The following is a 16,825-nucleotide window of genomic DNA, read 5'->3' on the forward strand; positions in this document are numbered from 1 at the left end:
GCCCCTCCCAGCCCTGCCATCCCCTGTCCTCAGGCCCCTCCCAGCCCTGCCATACCCTGTTCTCAGGCCCCTCTCAGTCCTGCCATCCCCAGTTCTGAGGTCCCTAGCCAGGTCTGTCAGCACTTCTATGTTTTAAACTCCTTTCCAGGTCTGAAAGCTTCTGCTCTAGGCTCCTTCCCAATTTAGTAATTATGGTTCTGCTTCCTCCAAAGCCTGCACAGCGGCCCATCAGTCCGTGTATGCCCCAGCAAACCCCTGGTCCTTGCTGACTCACAGGGGCTTCTCCCACTCAGGTAGGAACAGAACAACCCTGGGGAAAGGACACATGCCAAGAAGCAGGCAGCCACCTGAGGGTCCCCACGACAGCTGAGACGCAGCCAAGGGGGATTTCCACATAAGGAAGGAGAGTCCAGTCTAGTGATTTCACTGCTCCCTCTCTATCCCCTTCCTTTTCCCGCCCACGGGATCCTAGTTACACCTGGCTGAGTCTCCAGGTGAGTCCTGGGAGAAGCTGCTTCAGCAGGAGTGGGGTGGGGGAGGGTTAGGGATGTCTTAGCCAGATGAGCAGTCTTAGGGGAGCTGAGAACTTCATTTAGATGGAGAGATTACTTCAGGCCTGTCTCAAGTCAGCCAAAGCCAGCTTCAAGTGCCGGCAAAGTCAGACTTCCAGACAAAAGTCAGCACTCAAAGTCTGCAGACAGTCATTCAGTCAGTCAACTTACTCTGAGCAAGGCTCGGTGCCTTTAAGCCCTGGGGACAGAGACGGGGGAGTGCGTGTGTGCGTGTGTGCGTGTGTGTGTGCGTGTGTGTGTGTGTGTGTGTGTGTGTGTGTGGGTGTGGGTGTGTGTGTGTGTGTGGGTGGGTGTGTGTGTGAGAGAGAGAGAGAGAGAGAGACAGAGAGACAGAGAGAGGGAAGAGGGAGGAAAAGAGAGAGGAGAGAGGTTAGATATAGATGACAGAAAATAATAGATTAATGATAGAAAGACATATAGATGAACGGATGAATGGTTAGATATGTGTCCATACACATGCGTGTGAATACCTACGCCTGCATACATGCACACATATGTTTCCCCATCTGTAACTTGCAGAGGCTGGACTTGACCTCCAAGCTTCCTGCCAGCTCTGAATCCTACAGGCTAGGGTTGATATCTGCCTTTACTCTGAGGACATGCCTCTCGGTATTTCAGCATGATCTGTCCCATTTTAACTGAATTTCCTTCCTCCTTCAATCCTCACCTCTATGGGCCTCAGTCTCCCCATTTGGTACAATGGAAAGCATCCTGGATTTGAAGTCCAAGGATCTGGGTAAGAATCCCAATCTTGACTCTTGCCCCCTTTGTGCCTCTCTGGGCCTCAGTTTCCCAGCCAATAAAAGAAGTCTGGCCCAGATGACCTCTCAGACCTGTTCCAGACCTAAGTCTATGGGCCTGAGACTCATCCAAAGTCACCAGCTCCTCCACAGCTAATCTAGGATTTGGATCTGGTCTTCCTGACTCCCACCAGCACACGCTGGCCACTGCACTTATTCTCATCACAGCTCAGCACGGACAGAGACAACAAAATCCAAGGTAAGTTTAGGACCGAGAGGATAACTGACCACTTCTAGGACAGGAGGAAGGGCCCCCTTGGGCTGCATCACCCAGCTCAGCCTCAAAGTTCTCCCTCCTCCCTTGGAGACTTCTTTCCACTGACACTGGGTATATCATGTAGGTCCCTCTGCCTGTTAAACTGTGAGCCTCCTGAGGGCAGGGGCTGATTCTGCCTCTCTTTGTACCCTCCCCAGTTAGCACAGTGCCTGGCTCACTGTTAGTAATGCTTATTGTCTGGCTGGCTAACTGGCTGGCTGATATTTGTGGGAGTGATGGAGGAAACAGCCTTCCTTTCCCAAAGAACACAGATGCACCCAACACACACACACACACACACCACCCCCACCACACCCCTGACCATAATAACGCTGACCCAATAGAAAGGAAATCCTCGTGCATGGGTAATAACCTCCAGGATTTTCCATCCTCTCTCCAGTGTTAATTGGGGGAAACATTCAATTATGCCTTAGAATTTTCCATGGCTGCATGAAAGGGCTGAGCTGGAAAGACTCAGGGAGACACAGCTGTGTCCCTCGGCCATAATACGCCATACTCCTGCCCCCTGCTTAATCTCAGTATAAACACCTGCCCACCCCGTATCTAAGTAACACTGATGACACACAGTAGGGAGTTTGCCCCCCACCACCAGGAAGCATGAGGGAGTGATGTAAAGAGCTGCCATTTTTTTTTTTTACAACTGACTTTTTTTTTGGAGGGGCTGCGACTCTGGGTAAGCCCCTTCTCCTCTCTGATGAGGGCTTCCTCATATAGAAAGCAGAGGAGGGGAGGGTGTTCTGTGATCGTGAAAGCCCAGAGAAATGGAAGTTGGGGTCAGGATTCAAATCAACAGTGATTAAGCAGTTACTCTATGCTTCGGGGTGATGAGTCTATCTCAGAGCCTGGGGAAATCTGTCCCAAAGCAACTTGTCATCAGATCAATACACAAATATTTTGGATTATACCCTCACCCCCAACTTACTCTGATCGCTTAGAACCAAGCTTTAAGCTCTACACACGCTCCAGCAGTTCTCATCTCCCCCTTACACTTGGAGATTCCTGGTTCCAGTCAAACACATGCTCCAAATCTTACTCTTAAGAGATTCTCTTAAACCAACGCGGCCAAAGCCAGAGAACCAAAGGCAATAAAAAGGGCCTTTCCAAAAGACCACAAAAAGAGGGAATGATGTTTCTGGCCCCAAATACAATAAGAAATATAATTAAAAACTTGAAAACACCAGCACCTCCCCTCCTGGTGCCCTTCACGCAATCCCATCCCTTCTCGTCTCCTCCATCCACTTATCCCAGACTCATCTCTTCTCTGTAACTCTCTCTCTCTCTCTCTACTCTCTCTTCCCTCTGTCCCTCCCTCTCTCCCCCCCTCTCTCCCCCCCTCCCCCTCCCTCTTCTCCTCTCTCTCTCTCTCTCTCTCCCCCTCCCCTGCTTGTCTCTGCTGCTGACAACCATACCCAAGTCCGCCTCCAAATGTTCACCCCACTACTCTGTCTTTCCCAACTCTCATCCTCTCTCTCTCTCTCCTCCCATTCTCAGCTAATCTCCTGGCAACACCCCTTCTTCCAATGCTTTTCCCTCCCTCACTCCTCAGCCTTCTGCTCTTGCCAGGGCCACCAGAGATCTCTTACTGGCCAAATCCAACGCTGCCCTCAAACTCTCTGCAGTCTTCTGCAGATCTCTGTTGATCACTTTCCTTCGTGGATATCCCTCCTTTCTAGGTTTTCATGACATCACCCTCTGCTCCTGCCCTTCTGACTGCTTCTTCTCATTCCTTGTTACTGGTTCCTTTTCCACAGGGCACCTACTGAGAGTGTCCCTTAAAGCTCTGACCTGACCCTTCTCTTTTCTCTCTATACTCTCTCTTGGTGACTTCACCAACTCCCATCTCTATGCAAATGATTCCCAGATCTATAGACTAGCCTCTTTCCCTGAAGTCTCGTCTCACATATCCAGCTATCTACTGGACATTTCAAAATGTGTGTTCCTAGGTCTCTCAAAGGCGACCTGCCCCAAATAGAATCACTGGCTTTCCCCACTATTCTTCCAAACATCTCAGTTTCTGTTGAGGGCACCATCACTATTTCCATTACTTAAATTCAGAGTCCCAGAGACATTCCCAACTCTCTCCCTTCCCCTCTCCCTGAGATGACAAAACCTGCCCATTCTACTTCTATACTATCTCTTGCATTTTCCCTTTCTCTCCTTTCACAGGGTCTCCCACCTTAATTCTCTAGCACCTACTTCAGGCCTTCATCAATTGGGTTATTGCACCCCAGAAGCACCACATGAGAAAGAAGTCTTTTTACCCTTATAAACTGGATAATGAAATAGAGAATTTGAAGGGACCCAGGAGTCCACCTCCTCCAGTCCTTCATTTTATAGGGGAGGGAACTGAGCATAAGACAGAGTAAGTGACAAGCCCAGACTTACATGGTTCATAAACAAATGCCCAGGGCTGCCTGCTGCCTCTATGGAACATTGGCTTGGAGCTGTCAAGCAAGAGGACTTAACCGGCAAAATGATGAAAATGATGCTTGATACCCTGTGTTCCAGAAATACACTACCAGGTCTGTGTCCCAAAGAGATCATAAATAAGGGAAAAGGACCTGCATGTGCAAAAATATTTCTAGCAGTTCTTTTTGTGGTGGCAAAGAATTGGAAATTGAGGGAATGGCCAATCAATTGGGGAATGGCTGAACAAGTTGTGGTATATGGTTGTGATGGAATCCTACTGTGCTAGAAGAAATGATGAGCAGGATGCTCTCAGAAAAACCTGGGAAGATTGTACGAACTGATGCAGAGTGAAGTGAGCAGAACCAGGAGAATACTGTATACAGTAACAGCAACATTGTACCATGATCAACTATGAAGGACCTAGCTATTCTCAGCAACGCAATGATCCAAGACAATTCCAAAGGTCTCATAAGGAAAATTGCTATCCACATTCAGAGAAAGAATGATGGATTCTGAATGTAGATCGAAGCAAATTTTTTTCACTTTATTTTTTTCTCATTTTTTTTCGTTTGGTCTGTTTCTTCTTTCATAACATGACTAATATGAAAATATGTTTTACATGATTGCACATGCATAACTGATAACAAATTGTTTCCTGTCTTAGGGGGGAGAGAGGTGATTGAGGGAGGGAGAAAATTTGGGACTCAAAATTTTCAAATGAATGTTACAATTTGTCCTTATATATAATTAGGAAAAACAAAATACTATTAAAAAGAAAAGAAAATGATGCTTGAGCAAAGTGTCTGTGGCAGAAGGAAGCAGACGGGCCTTTGCCCAAGCCCTTATCTCCCAATGCTAACATAGTAAATAATTTGATTGGAGTGAGCCCGCCCTACAGAACCAAACCACTCGCTATTTAGATTAGATAGCCAGAGATAGGCAGCCGAAGCACCTCAGCCCACAGCAGCTATCACCAGGCTGAACAAGCAAAGTCAGAGGAAAAAGTCAGGCATCAAATTCCCCCCCCCCCACTGCCCCGCCCCCACCGCCTCCGGGAACACGTCAACACCTATTTAATTTGTTTTGGCAAAATCAGGAATGATAAAACTGGCTCTTTCTTCCCCTAGGTTGGACTGTTTTCCACCCAGCCATGTATTCCTCCCATTTACAATAACATGTTTTTAACTGAATAATTAAAAGTTGATTAAATTTCCACTGTTTGGGGGAAAGAGCTTGGCACTTGCTGAGGACCTGCCATGTTCCTGGCACTGTGGATGGTGCAGGAGTAAATCCCTTCCAGCCCTTCCAAGCTGCCCAAGTGAAGCTGGGAGACTGGAAAGGGAAATGGGATTTTTCATTTTTGTATCCCCAGAACCAAACATAGGGCCTGGCACACAGAAAGGATCTTAAAAGGGTTTAATAAAACAGACTGGAGAACAAAGTTTCTTTTTCTCGAGCAGTGTTCTCCAAACGTTTTTGATCAGGAACAGTGGTCAGCATTTTTTTTTTTCCTGGCGGATGTGTTATGCTCCAGAGCAGCAGGAATTTTGCCAGGGGCACCCACAAAGCAGCTACAAGGATGTCTAGGTGAGGGTAAGGTGGTAACTTCCCTGAGGGGCAGAGAAAGGGGGAAGCCTGGGACGAGCAGCGGAGCAGGAGACTGTAATAATGATCTTGAGGAGTTTCTGAGCCAGTGTAGAAACCCAGCATTGATCTTTTGCCTCGTCGTTCACACATCCTTCCTAAGTTCTCAGCCCCCAGGAAAGTGCCTTGTCCCTCTATCTACCCTCTTGTTCCTATGGCCAGAAGAATAATTCGAGCTCCTTTAGCCAGCCCCCAGATCCAGCCCCGCCCCCATCTCTGCCAGCCTCAGCCCGGGTTACCCTCCTCCAAACCAAATGAACAGTTCTCTCCCTGGCCCTCTCGGCGCCCTTGGGACGCCATGCTTTTGGCCTGCATTGTTTCCTAGGGTTAAATGCCTGCCCTCTTTCATCCTTTTGTGACTCTCTTGTAAAAACTCTACGCTGTAAAGTCCAACTCAATTAGCATAGATGTAGAGCTGGTAGAGCTGGACCTTAGAGACCGCTGAGTATAATCTCTTCATTTTACAGATGAGAAAACTGAGGCTCAGGGAAGACACATGGCTTCCTGAAGGCAACACAGATAGTAAATCAAGATAGTAAATCATTCTTCTCACCAAAGTCCTCAGCCCTGTCCAATGATTCAGCATCAGAAATGGATGCGATTCCATCAGTGGACGTGACCTTCGAGGACCCTGTGGCTTTGCTACCCGCTAAGGACCATGGGACCTTTCCATATGAACAGGAAGCTAAAACCTTCCTCCATTAGAATGGGAGCACCTTGAGGGCAGGGACTGTCTTACTGTGACATTTGCAGCCCAAAGCCCAGGGCTTGGCACGAAGTGAGTAAAACTAATAAATACTTTATTCACTCACTCACAAATTCATTCAAGTATCAGAAACAGATTCAAACCTAGATCCTGACTCCAAAACCGGAGTTCTTATACTATACACTGTTTGGCTGGATTGTGTTTTTCCAACAGACATTCGCTACCTCACTCTTTTCCCGTGAACCTTTGGACTCCAATTATGTGCCAAGGATGAATAAGAAGTTTTTAAAAATTCCCCTGGGGCCACGGACAATAAGGAATCGAGTCTTTCCAACAAGAAATATGTGGATTTTTTCCATGTGCTCTGCGTGTCTGACAGCATCTACCTCTGTCCGAATGTGCACAGCTGGCAGGGACAACAAGCTTCCCCTGCCGGGCTCCGTGGAGCTCGGCCACCATGAAGCAAACCACCGACAGCCCGCCTCTGCTGCCCGGGCTCCCTGCCCGCCAGGGCCACGGCCATGGCCAGGCTGGGATCAAGCCCAATCAGTCGCTAACAAGCTTCCCTCAACTGGTTTCGACTCAGATTTCCCAACCTGCTCTCTCGTTCCCAGTGCAAACACGATGGCTTCCTGAAGCCGAGGAATGTTGGCTCTACACCGAGAACTGAAAACAATAGCCAAGGCCCTTTCTGAAGAAAGTGGCCCCTCTCACCAGTGGGGTGGCCTGCCCTCCTTCAGCTCAAGGCAGCAAATGCCGATCAGCCCCGCCCCTTCCTTTCAGTCTCTTAAACAGCCGAGGCAGGTACTCGGAGGAACTGGAAAGACCAATCTTGGTCCTGAGAAACATGAGGAAACACCCCTCCCTCTTCTAGTGAAGAGAGGAGGGTCTACGGATGCAGAATGCTACATACACACTCAAACCCCTGTGGCCTCGGTGGGTTCTGCTTCACTGGTTTTCTCTGTTACTAGGGAGGGCTCATGGGGTACGGAGATGCAATGATATGTCAGGAGATGACTGCAATGTAAAATATAAAAGGTGTCTATCAGACTTGCAAAACAAAAATGAACAGCAGCATCAAGGCAGTCATCAGGACTTGGTCCCCGAGGGAGAGGGCAAGCCTGGCAGCTTTCACAGACCGGTACAGTATGAAGGTCAAGAGCTCTGAGGTCATCTAGGACTGCCCGTTGCTGACTCGAAGTCAAGGTACATCATACCCCTCCACGACAAAATGGCATTTGAGAGGGGCTCAGCCAGCCAGTGGGAAGGAATCACAGCCTTGCAGGCCTGGGCTCCAGGGCCTGGCTCCACTTCTTCCTAACTGTGGGACCCCAGGAAGGTTGCCTGGCCTTCAGTTTTCTCATCTGTAAAATTGAGGAGTAGCTGGGCCCTGAGGTCCCATCCAGCCAGAAATCTCCAGTCCAATGATCCAAGGGTCGGGATTTGAGAATCTGAGGCAGCACAGGTGGCTCAGCAGCCAGAGGCCCGGCTTTGGCATCAGGAATCCAAATTCTAACGATTCTTAACTGGGCCACCCTGGGCAAATCACTTCTGCTTTCTGGCCTCCAGTATAAAATATGGATAATAAGCTTTCTACTCCCTCCCTCAGGGGCATACGTGCAGAAAGTCCTTTGTAACTAAACACCCCATACTTAGGTACAGTCATTACAAGTGCTAGACTTCCCTAGACTGTGTGGTTTTTGTTTGAGAACAAACACCCTAACCAGAGAGGCTTTGAGACCCCCTGAGGCCGGTCCCCTGAGGGCCCTTCTCCATCCCAAATAAGAGCAGGTATGAGGGAAGCAGACAAAAGCTCTGGGAACACACCAGTAATCAGAGCTGACACATCTATGCCACGGGCTGGAAGGTATGTGCTCTCTTCATTAAGCTTCGCAGGAGCCCAGTGGACTTCCTCATTCGACAGATGAACAAACTGGGAGTCGGGAGGGGAGGGGATTTACCCAAGGTCACTCCACTAGTATGAGGCAGAATCCAGTCTCTGACTCGAGGCACAAATAGCACTTTGATAGAAACCTCCGAGTAGAGGGCGGACTTGGGGGCTGTCTTCAATTCTATGTTGGAAAACCCCTCCGGCTTTCAAAACTTCCAGGGCATCGAACATTAGGCACAGGCAGGCTGGTGCTGTGGGAATACAGACCTTCAGACCTGGGATCAGAGGGTCAAGACGTAGAAGGGGACCCCAGACCACCTAGTCAGATGTCCACCTAAAACATAAATCGCCTCTCCAATGCTCCCAACAAGAAGCCATGTCATCTCCACTCAAGATTTCTGTGAGGCAGGAAATCCTGAGTCTGGTTCTGTCATTAGCTCTGTGACTCTGGTTCTGACTTACCTCATCTGTAAAATGGGCATGACGTTGGACTACCAATGGCTCTCAAAGCGTGGTGTGAGGACCCCAGGGAGCCTCTGAGACCCTTTCTGAGGGTCCTCTGAGTCAAAACTACTTTCATAATAATGCTGTTGTAATTTCTAGTGTGTCTCAGTAGATATAATCCACACAAACTCGGGAATCCTCAGTCCTCAATAATTGTCAATAATGGTATCCTGAGGCCAAAAAGTTTGAGAACTTTGAACTAGGCTGCCTCTGCTCTGACGGGTGACTGGCCCGTTGCAAAGCCCACCTCCAGGGACTGCCCTCCAAGCCTGCAGCATGATGCCTGTCAGTGAATCACCAAGCGTGTGTGTGTGTGTGTGTGTGTGTGTGTGTGTGTGTGATGCCTGTCAGTGAATCACCAAGTGTGTGTGTGTGTGTGTGTGTGTGTGTGTGTGTGTGTGTGTGTGTGTGTGTGTGTGAGAGAGAGAATGCAGCACCGAGGGCTGGAGGGAAACCCAGAGCATTCCCCATGAAATCCTCCACTCCCCGGTTACTATATAAAGAAGCACAGTCAGAGGTGTAAACAAAGTGAACCGAACAAGGAAGGAGCTAATTAGCACAATTAATTCTCTGCTTCCTGGGGCAGGTGCTTTGTCCCTGGAGACCTAGGCAAGGGCAGGCTTCCCCCAGGCCAGTCTAGGCTTCAGAGCTGAGGTCAGGCATCTGGGCAAGTCACTTGTGTGGCCTCAGTTTCCTCATCTGTAACTTTATGGCCTTTCCATCTCTAATATCCTGTCATGCTTCTCTTCCTTAAAAGTTGACTCACTATGGCCAACACAGGCTGTGCAGACTGTGTTCTGGGTTTCGGTTTTCTCACCTTCTCAGGGGGTGGGGGAGGGAGGGAATTTAGAACGACAAATAAAAATAAATTTAATTTAAAAATAAAGTAGGTCTACTTCACCAAACCATCACCAGCTCACACTTGTGTTCTAGTGACCCTGATTTCTCTGTTCTCAGGCCCCTCCCAGCTCTGACATCCAGCCTCGTGTTCTAAGCTTCCCAGCTCTGCCATTCGGTGGTCTGTGTTCTGGGTGTTTCCCCTCCATCTCAGCTAGGGGACAGCCAGCTGCAGTCACTGCCTGGACCCACAGCCACGGCCTTGCCCAGCACCCAGCACCCAGCACAGACCCTGCTTCACTCTCCCTGCCCCATCTTCCCTGGGGCGGCTCTGCTGCTGGAGGCTTTCTAGGCACCACCTGGTGGGACTAAGGATTAGAGATGAACTGGCAACTAGTTCACTTTATCCAAACAGAAGCCAAGTGAACCTTGGAAAGCCGAGCAGGGTCTCGACCAGTCGCCCAGCCGACAAGTAGCAAAGGCAGGATTTGATCTTGGCTCCAAAGCCTATGCCTTTTCGCACTCTGCACCATCTCAGCTTCTCCCCGCTGTTCCTCTCAAGCATCTGATATCACTAGGGGTTTTCCTTCTCAAGACCCTGGAGTTCACTGATGTCAGTGAAAGGCCGATGGGTTCTAGTCCTACCCTAGCATTCATTAGCTAGGGGCCCATAGGAAGTTATTTTACCACTCTAAGCCTCAATTTCCTCACCTGCAGAATGGGCAGAATGACAATCTTCGCCCGAGCTCATCAAATGAGATAATTAAATGGATGAGAAATATTCTGCTGAGTGCGAAGTGCCCTTGACCAAGCTGCAGGATCGTCCTTCTAATAACTATCATTCTCATTCACACCAAGATTCACTCTTTACACAACAGCTTCCTCCCACCAGTCAGGATCATTATCCCCATTTTGCAGATGGGAAAACTGAGGCTCAGAGAAGGCCACACAGTCAGAAAGGAGAAAATAACTTCCCTGAGGGCCAGAACTGTGTTGTGCTGTGTCTTTGCATCTCCAGAGGCTAGCACAGCACAAACAAGGGAGCTCCAGACTCGCCCCTCCCTTCCACAAGGCTGCACCTTTCGCTAATTAGCACCTGGCCATGGAAAGGAGACCTGTGATCTTTGAGGACAGACCCAGCCACGTGTCTCACAACCAAGGATCTCCAAGCACAAGGTATTAATCCCAGGCCTGGATGGCAGCTGGGAAATGCTCCCGAAGAGAGGGAAAGGAAGCAAGACTTGGGCCCAGCAGGCCTTGGGTTCCAGTCCTGACGTTTGATACCACAACAAGACTCAGTTTCTTCACCTAAAAGTGGGAATAATTCTGCTGCCGCTACCCACAAGTTTGCACAGTGCCTGTCACAGAGTGGGTTAATGGACTCAAATTCTAAAGAAATCCAAGTTATCCTTTTTAAAAGTAATCACGATGTTGATCAATTTAGGGTTTGAAGTATCTGTTATTAACAACGGCTGGTTTATTGACTCGAAGACTTGGGGCCAAAAGGCCTCCCCCAAAGCCCAGGGAAGACAGGTGACTCAGCCAAGGTCACACACACACAGAGTGACCAGCAAGAGCCCCTGAGAAGCTGAGTGACCTCGAACGCCCACCCTTCAGTATTTCTCATTAACAACAGCAGCTCACGCTTCCGGCAGGCTCTCAGATGGACCAAGGACCTCCTCAGAAACAATCCCAGCAGGAAGCAGCCCAGTTTATGGGCGGGGAGGATGGCTAGCCACACCTAGGACCCTCTGACCCTGAATACCCTCAGGTGACTGGCCCAGGCTGACATAGCCAGTAACGGAGCTGGGAGGCCCAGCCAAGTCTGCAGCTTCCAGAGGCAGGACCCTCTCCCCACACTCTGGGCTGGCCTGGCTGCCCTGGCAGCTGCCTCTGGTGATGCCACAGCCCCCATCCTAGAGAATCCTCAACAGAGCCCGAAGCAGCCAGGCCAGGCCTCAGCGGCTACCAGCCATAGCAGGCCTGCCCATCTCCACGTGCACGAGCCCCGCCTCTCCCTCCCGCCCGGCCGGCCCCAGTTCTTACCTGACACAGACACCTCCATGAGCGCCTCCAGGGGTCGGTTGTTGTCCAGATCTCGGCTGAGCTGCAGCTCTCCAGTGCCTGGGTTGAGCAGGAGAAGGTTGAGCTCGTTGCCTCGCAAGAAGGTATAGTTGAGGCTGTCGGAGAGGTCAGGGTCATGGGCCGGAATGCGGCCAATCACTCCCGTGGGAAAGCTGTTGGACTTGTTGGTCACGTAGTTGTTGAAGAGCACCTGGAAGTCAGGGAGCACCGGGGGGTTGTCATTCTGGTCCACGAGGCGGATGTACACGGTAGCGCGACTGACCAGCGGGGCCGAGGTGGCCTGCACGACCAGCATGTACTCCCGCCGGCGTTCGAAATCCAGCTCCACCAGGGCGCGCAGGTCCCCACTCAGCAGGTCCAGCTGGAATACCTCGGGCACATTGCCCTCCACGATCTGGTACATGATCTGAGCGTTGGGGCCCTCATCGGGGTCAGCGGCCCGGATCCTCGCCACCACCGAGCCCACCGGGCTATTCTCCTCCACGAAGAGCTCCAGCTCATCCCGGTCAAACACCGGCGGGTTGTCATTAATGTCCAGAACCGTCACCTGGATCTCCACGGAGGCACTGAGCGGGGCCGGGCGGCCCCTGTCCACAGCCAGGGCGCGCAGACTGTACACGGCCACGTTCTCCCGATCGAGCCGGCGCTGGGTGCGGATCACCCCAGAGGTGGGCTCGATGTAGAAGTCACCGTCGCCGTCTTCGCCGCCCTGGAAGGTATACAGGAGGCGGCCGTTGGGACCAGAGTCTCGGTCCGTGGCGGACACCTGCAGGACGCTGGTCGAGGGAGGCGCGTCCTCAAAGACGGAGCCCTGGTAGAGGTCTCGCAGGAAGCGAGGCGCGTTGTCGTTGGCGTCCAGGACGAGGATCTCCAGGGAGGTCGTGTCCGATTTCTGCGGGATGCCATTGTCTCTGGCGGTGATGGCTAGGGTGTAAGCCGCCTGGTCCTCATAGTCCAATTCCATCAGGGTGACGATGGTTCCGGTGTCTGGATGAATGCGGAACTGGGGCACCGGGTCCTCCAGGGCGTAGGTGATGCGGGCATTCTCTCCCGTGTCCTCGTCCGTGGCACTGATGGTGGCGATGGAGGTGCCCACGGGCTTGTCCTCGCGGACGCTCACCGTATAGTGGGAGCTCTGGAACACGGGCCGGTGAGTGTTGGCGTCGGTGACGTTGATGAAGACCTGGGCGGTGTGGGAGCGGGTGCCGTCAGAGGCTGTCACCCCCAGGACGTACTGCCTCTCCTGTTTATAATCCAGCGGCAGGGCCAGGGTAATGAGCCCCCCACCACTCTGGCTGCTCAGGGCGAAGCGGTTCCGGGTGTTGCCGCTGGTCAACTGGTAGGTGATGACGCTGTTGGCGTCCCGGTCGTGGGCCCGTAGGGTCAGGACGCTGCTGCCCACGGCCGCGTCCTCATTCAAGCGCAGCTCGTAGACGGGCTGGGTGAACGCGGGGTCATTGTCATTCACATCCAGGACCGTGATGGCCACGCTGGCTGAGGAGCTCATGACAGGGGAGCCGTGGTCCACAGCCTCCACCCCAAAGCGGTAGTGCTCCACCTCCTCTCTGTCCAGCTCCGCACACACCGTGATCCAGCCGGAGCTGTTGTGGATCTGAAAGGGAAAGTTATTCCAGGCAGAAGGGTCATCATCCGCTGTGGTGCCCGCCCCGGCGGCGGGCACCACATCCACCAAGCGATAGTGCAGGCGGGAGTTCTCCCCAGAGTCTGCATCCACAGCCTGGATGTGCAAAACAGAGTGTCCCAGGGGCACGTTCTCCAGCACCGTGGCCTGGAAGGGGCTGCTCACGAAGATGGGGGCGTTGTCATTGACGTCCAACACCTGGACGTTCACCAGGCCCGAGGAGTTGATGAGGGGGGGGCGGCCCCCATCCTGGGCCTTGATGCGTAGGGTGTACTCCCGGATGGCCTCGTAGTCCAGGGGGTTGATGACGTCCAGGCTCCCACTCAGGGAGTGCAGGTAGAACTGGCCCTTCAGGTTGCCGCTGACGATGCTGTAGTGTAAGGCCGCGTTCTGGCCCTGGTCCAGGTCGGTGGCCTGGACTCGAAGGACGGCAGTGTTGACAGCCACGTCTTCCGGCACCTGGACTACGTAGCGCTTCTCACTGAACTGTGGGTAGTTGTCATTCTCATCCTCCACCAGGATGCGAACGGTGGCGGTGGCGCTGCGGGGACCGGGATTGCGGCCCTGGTCATTGGCCTCCACCAAGAGCTGGTACTCTGCTACTTCTTCTCGGTCGACCACAGAGCGAGTCCTGACCACCCCGGTGCGGGGGTCAATCTCAAAGGCCCCATCAGCGCCCTCCAGGAGTCTGTACCGCATGTTGGCGTTGGATGGGGCATCGCCGTCAGTGGCTCGAATGGTCAGCACCTCATAGCCCACCTCCAGGTTCTCCCGGACGGTCTCCCTGTACTCGACCTGCTCAAAGACGGGACCGTGATCATTGGTGTCACTCACAGTCACCGTTAGGTAGGTGGCTCCCGAACGCTGAGGGGAGCCGTGGTCCACTGCTGTCACTTTCAGGACGTGTGTGTCTTTGGTCTCCCGATCCAGGGGCCGGCTGGTGGTAACTGCCCCCGTGTCTGGCTCGATGTGGAAGTAACCATTGGAGCGCTCGTCAAACAGCGCCTCCATCTGGTAGGTCAGACGGCCGGCATCGCCCTCGTCTGGGTCCTGGGCCCGCAGTTCGATCACAGGAGTGCCGGCCGGCTCGTTCTCAGGCACAGATACCTGGTAGCTGGGAAGCTGGAACTGAGGGCTGGTGCCTCGGGTCGCTCCTCTCCTGGCCCTCCTGGCCCCCGCAGCACGTGTCCCTGACGCCTCCAGAGTCAGCTCCAGCAGGAGCTCGGGACCCCCTCGCGGGAGTAGGCGTCGCCATGGGCCTGAGCCTGGGCCAGCCCGGGGAGCGCACACCAGGCGCAGCCGGGCCGTGGCCCCGGGCTCCAGGCAGACGGGCTGAAGAGGGAAGGCGGGGCGGCTGCTGCAGCCTCCGCCGCTGCCATCCTCGCTGCCATCCTCGCTGCCATGCTCCCCACCCGCGGTGAAGCTTTCGGCGCACCTGCAGGCGGGGAAGCTGGTCAGGGCCTCCAGGGCTGTCCGCAGCTCCGCGGGGCCGCGTCCTCCTCCCTCGGGGTCCGGGAAGCACAGAGCGGGAGACGTGGGGGAGGCAGGGCCCGGGCTGGCTCCCAGGACCGCGCGGGCTGCCAGGTCCGGGATGCGCTCTGACTCCTCCGCGGCCGTGGCGACGGAGCCTCCAGGACGCTGGCTGCGGGAGCAGTCCCGGCCCCGCACGGCCACCGCCAGGGCCACGGCCAGCACCGTCGGGGAGCGCCGCGACGCGATGTCCACGTGCAGGGGCAGCTCACACCCCCGCCGTGGCCGCCGTGGCCGCCTCGGCCCCGGCAGCCACAGCTTTCGCCCCCAGCCGCCCAGCCGCAGCCGCCCGTCGGAGGTCAGCTTCAGCAGCGGCCGCAGCTCCGGGGCAGTGCGCTCCCAGTTCAGCGCGTACCGCCAGGCGGGGCCCAGAGCCAGGTGCTTCAGCCAGGGGCCACGGGTGGCGGCCGCCGCGGGGTGCGCGGGCAGCCCCTCGGAGGCCGAGGTCTCGGGCAGCCGCACCAGGACGAGCAGGGCGCTGCCTCCGAGCAGGAGGAGGGAACGCAGCAGCATCCCGGGCCCCGGCGGCTGAGGCCGCGGCGCCATGGCCGGGAGCCCCAATCCATGCACCCGCCGCGGCCGCCCGCCAGGCTCCTCATGCGGCCGGCCCCGGCGGCGCGGGGAGGCGGGGACCCCGGGCTCCGCTCCCAGCCCGCCGGGGCCCAGGCGCGGGCAGCAGCCTCTTCCCGGCCCCGCTGCTCCTGCCGTGCGAACCAAAACTTGCCTCCAAGTTGCTTCCAAGATGGCTTCTGGGTGCCTCCCCCGGGAAGGGGAGAGAGCCGCGGCCGGGGCTCCGAAGCGGGCGCGAGATCCTGGTCCCGGCTGGCGAAGGCGGGAGGAGAAGAGGAGGTGCCGGAGCTGCCCAGCCGGGGAGAGCAGGAGTCAGCGCTGCGGGGCTGCAGTGAGGGAGGGAGCGGGCAGCGCGGAGGGCAGCGGGAGAGCCGGGGAGCGGCCGCCGCGAGCTGGGCAGCAAGCCTTCGGACTCTCTGTGTCCGTGGGCCCAGATCTCCCTCCTGGGCTCGGGCTCTCAGACTCACATGGCCCAGCGGGGGCGAGCAAGCAGCCAAGCGACTTAGCCAGCGAGCGTGGGAAGCCCCGGTCGACCGAGCCCTCGGGGCCCGGAGTGGAGTGGAGTGGAGCGGGGCGGGGTAGGACGGGGAGGGGCGGGGCGGGGCGGGGCGGGGCGAGGCGGGCAAAGGCAGACCCGACCCGACCCGACCTCCCCCGGCCTCACTCAGCCAGCGGGGACTCGGCCCAGGCCGCCTGTGGCACTAGCTGGGACCCCCGTGTTCCTCTCTCCGGGGGACTTAGAGCGGGCGGTCCAGTGACCCGCTCTCCCGGACCCCTCAGTGTCTTCCTCGGCCTCTCGGCCACAACCCCCTTCCTCTCCCCTCCCACCCGGTCTGGTGCAACCCCCTCCCCACCTCCACCCCGCCCTCGGCTCCTCCCAGCTCCCTGCCCTCGGCCCCTGAAGTATTGTTCCTAGAGCCGGCCCCGGGGGAGAGTGATTGAGAGGTGCGGGTTGTTCGGATCGCTATGGAAACCTGAGGTCTCTAAAAGCGGCCCCGGCCGGGGAGGGAAGGGGCGGAGAGCCTTCCCCCGCCTCCCACCAGCCAACCCCGTCCCCCGCAGCAAGTGCCCGGCAACGTGAGAGAGGCAGGGCCGGGCGGGAGGAGACGGGAAGAAGGGACCGGCCGGCCGCTGCTGGGGCTAGGCGGCAAAGCTCTCTGCTGTCCAGGAAGAGGGGCCTTGATAGTGTGGGCCGATCGCGTCTCAGGGGCAGGGGAGTGCCTAGGACAGCAGTGAGACAGGGAGCCAGGGGCGAGCCGGGGCCTCGCGGGGGAACCTCGCCGCACTAGAAGGACATTTCCTGATGGCTGGAGTCAGGACTTCAGTCCAGGCTCTCCTAACTCCCAGGCCACTTGGTT

The 16,825-nt window shown here is 55.1% G+C and overlaps 1 protein-coding gene across 1 annotated transcript in view; it reads right to left on the reverse strand.

The window, feature by feature from the left end:
• The window catches only part of CELSR1 (cadherin EGF LAG seven-pass G-type receptor 1), a 153,895-nt gene extending 138,452 nt beyond the window's left edge, over positions 1-15,443 (reverse strand). The window contains exon 1 of the mRNA XM_027854281.1: positions 11,687-15,443. Within this exon, the coding sequence (XP_027710082.1) occupies positions 11,687-15,443 (3,757 nt within the window). The remainder of the gene's footprint in view (positions 1-11,686) is intronic.
• Between the last annotated feature and the right edge of the window lie 1,382 nt (positions 15,444-16,825).

Source organism: Vombatus ursinus, unplaced genomic scaffold (genome assembly GCF_900497805.2).
Source record: "Vombatus ursinus unplaced genomic scaffold, bare-nosed wombat genome assembly UNPS02010394.1, whole genome shotgun sequence".
NCBI lineage: Eukaryota > Metazoa > Chordata > Mammalia > Diprotodontia > Vombatidae > Vombatus > Vombatus ursinus.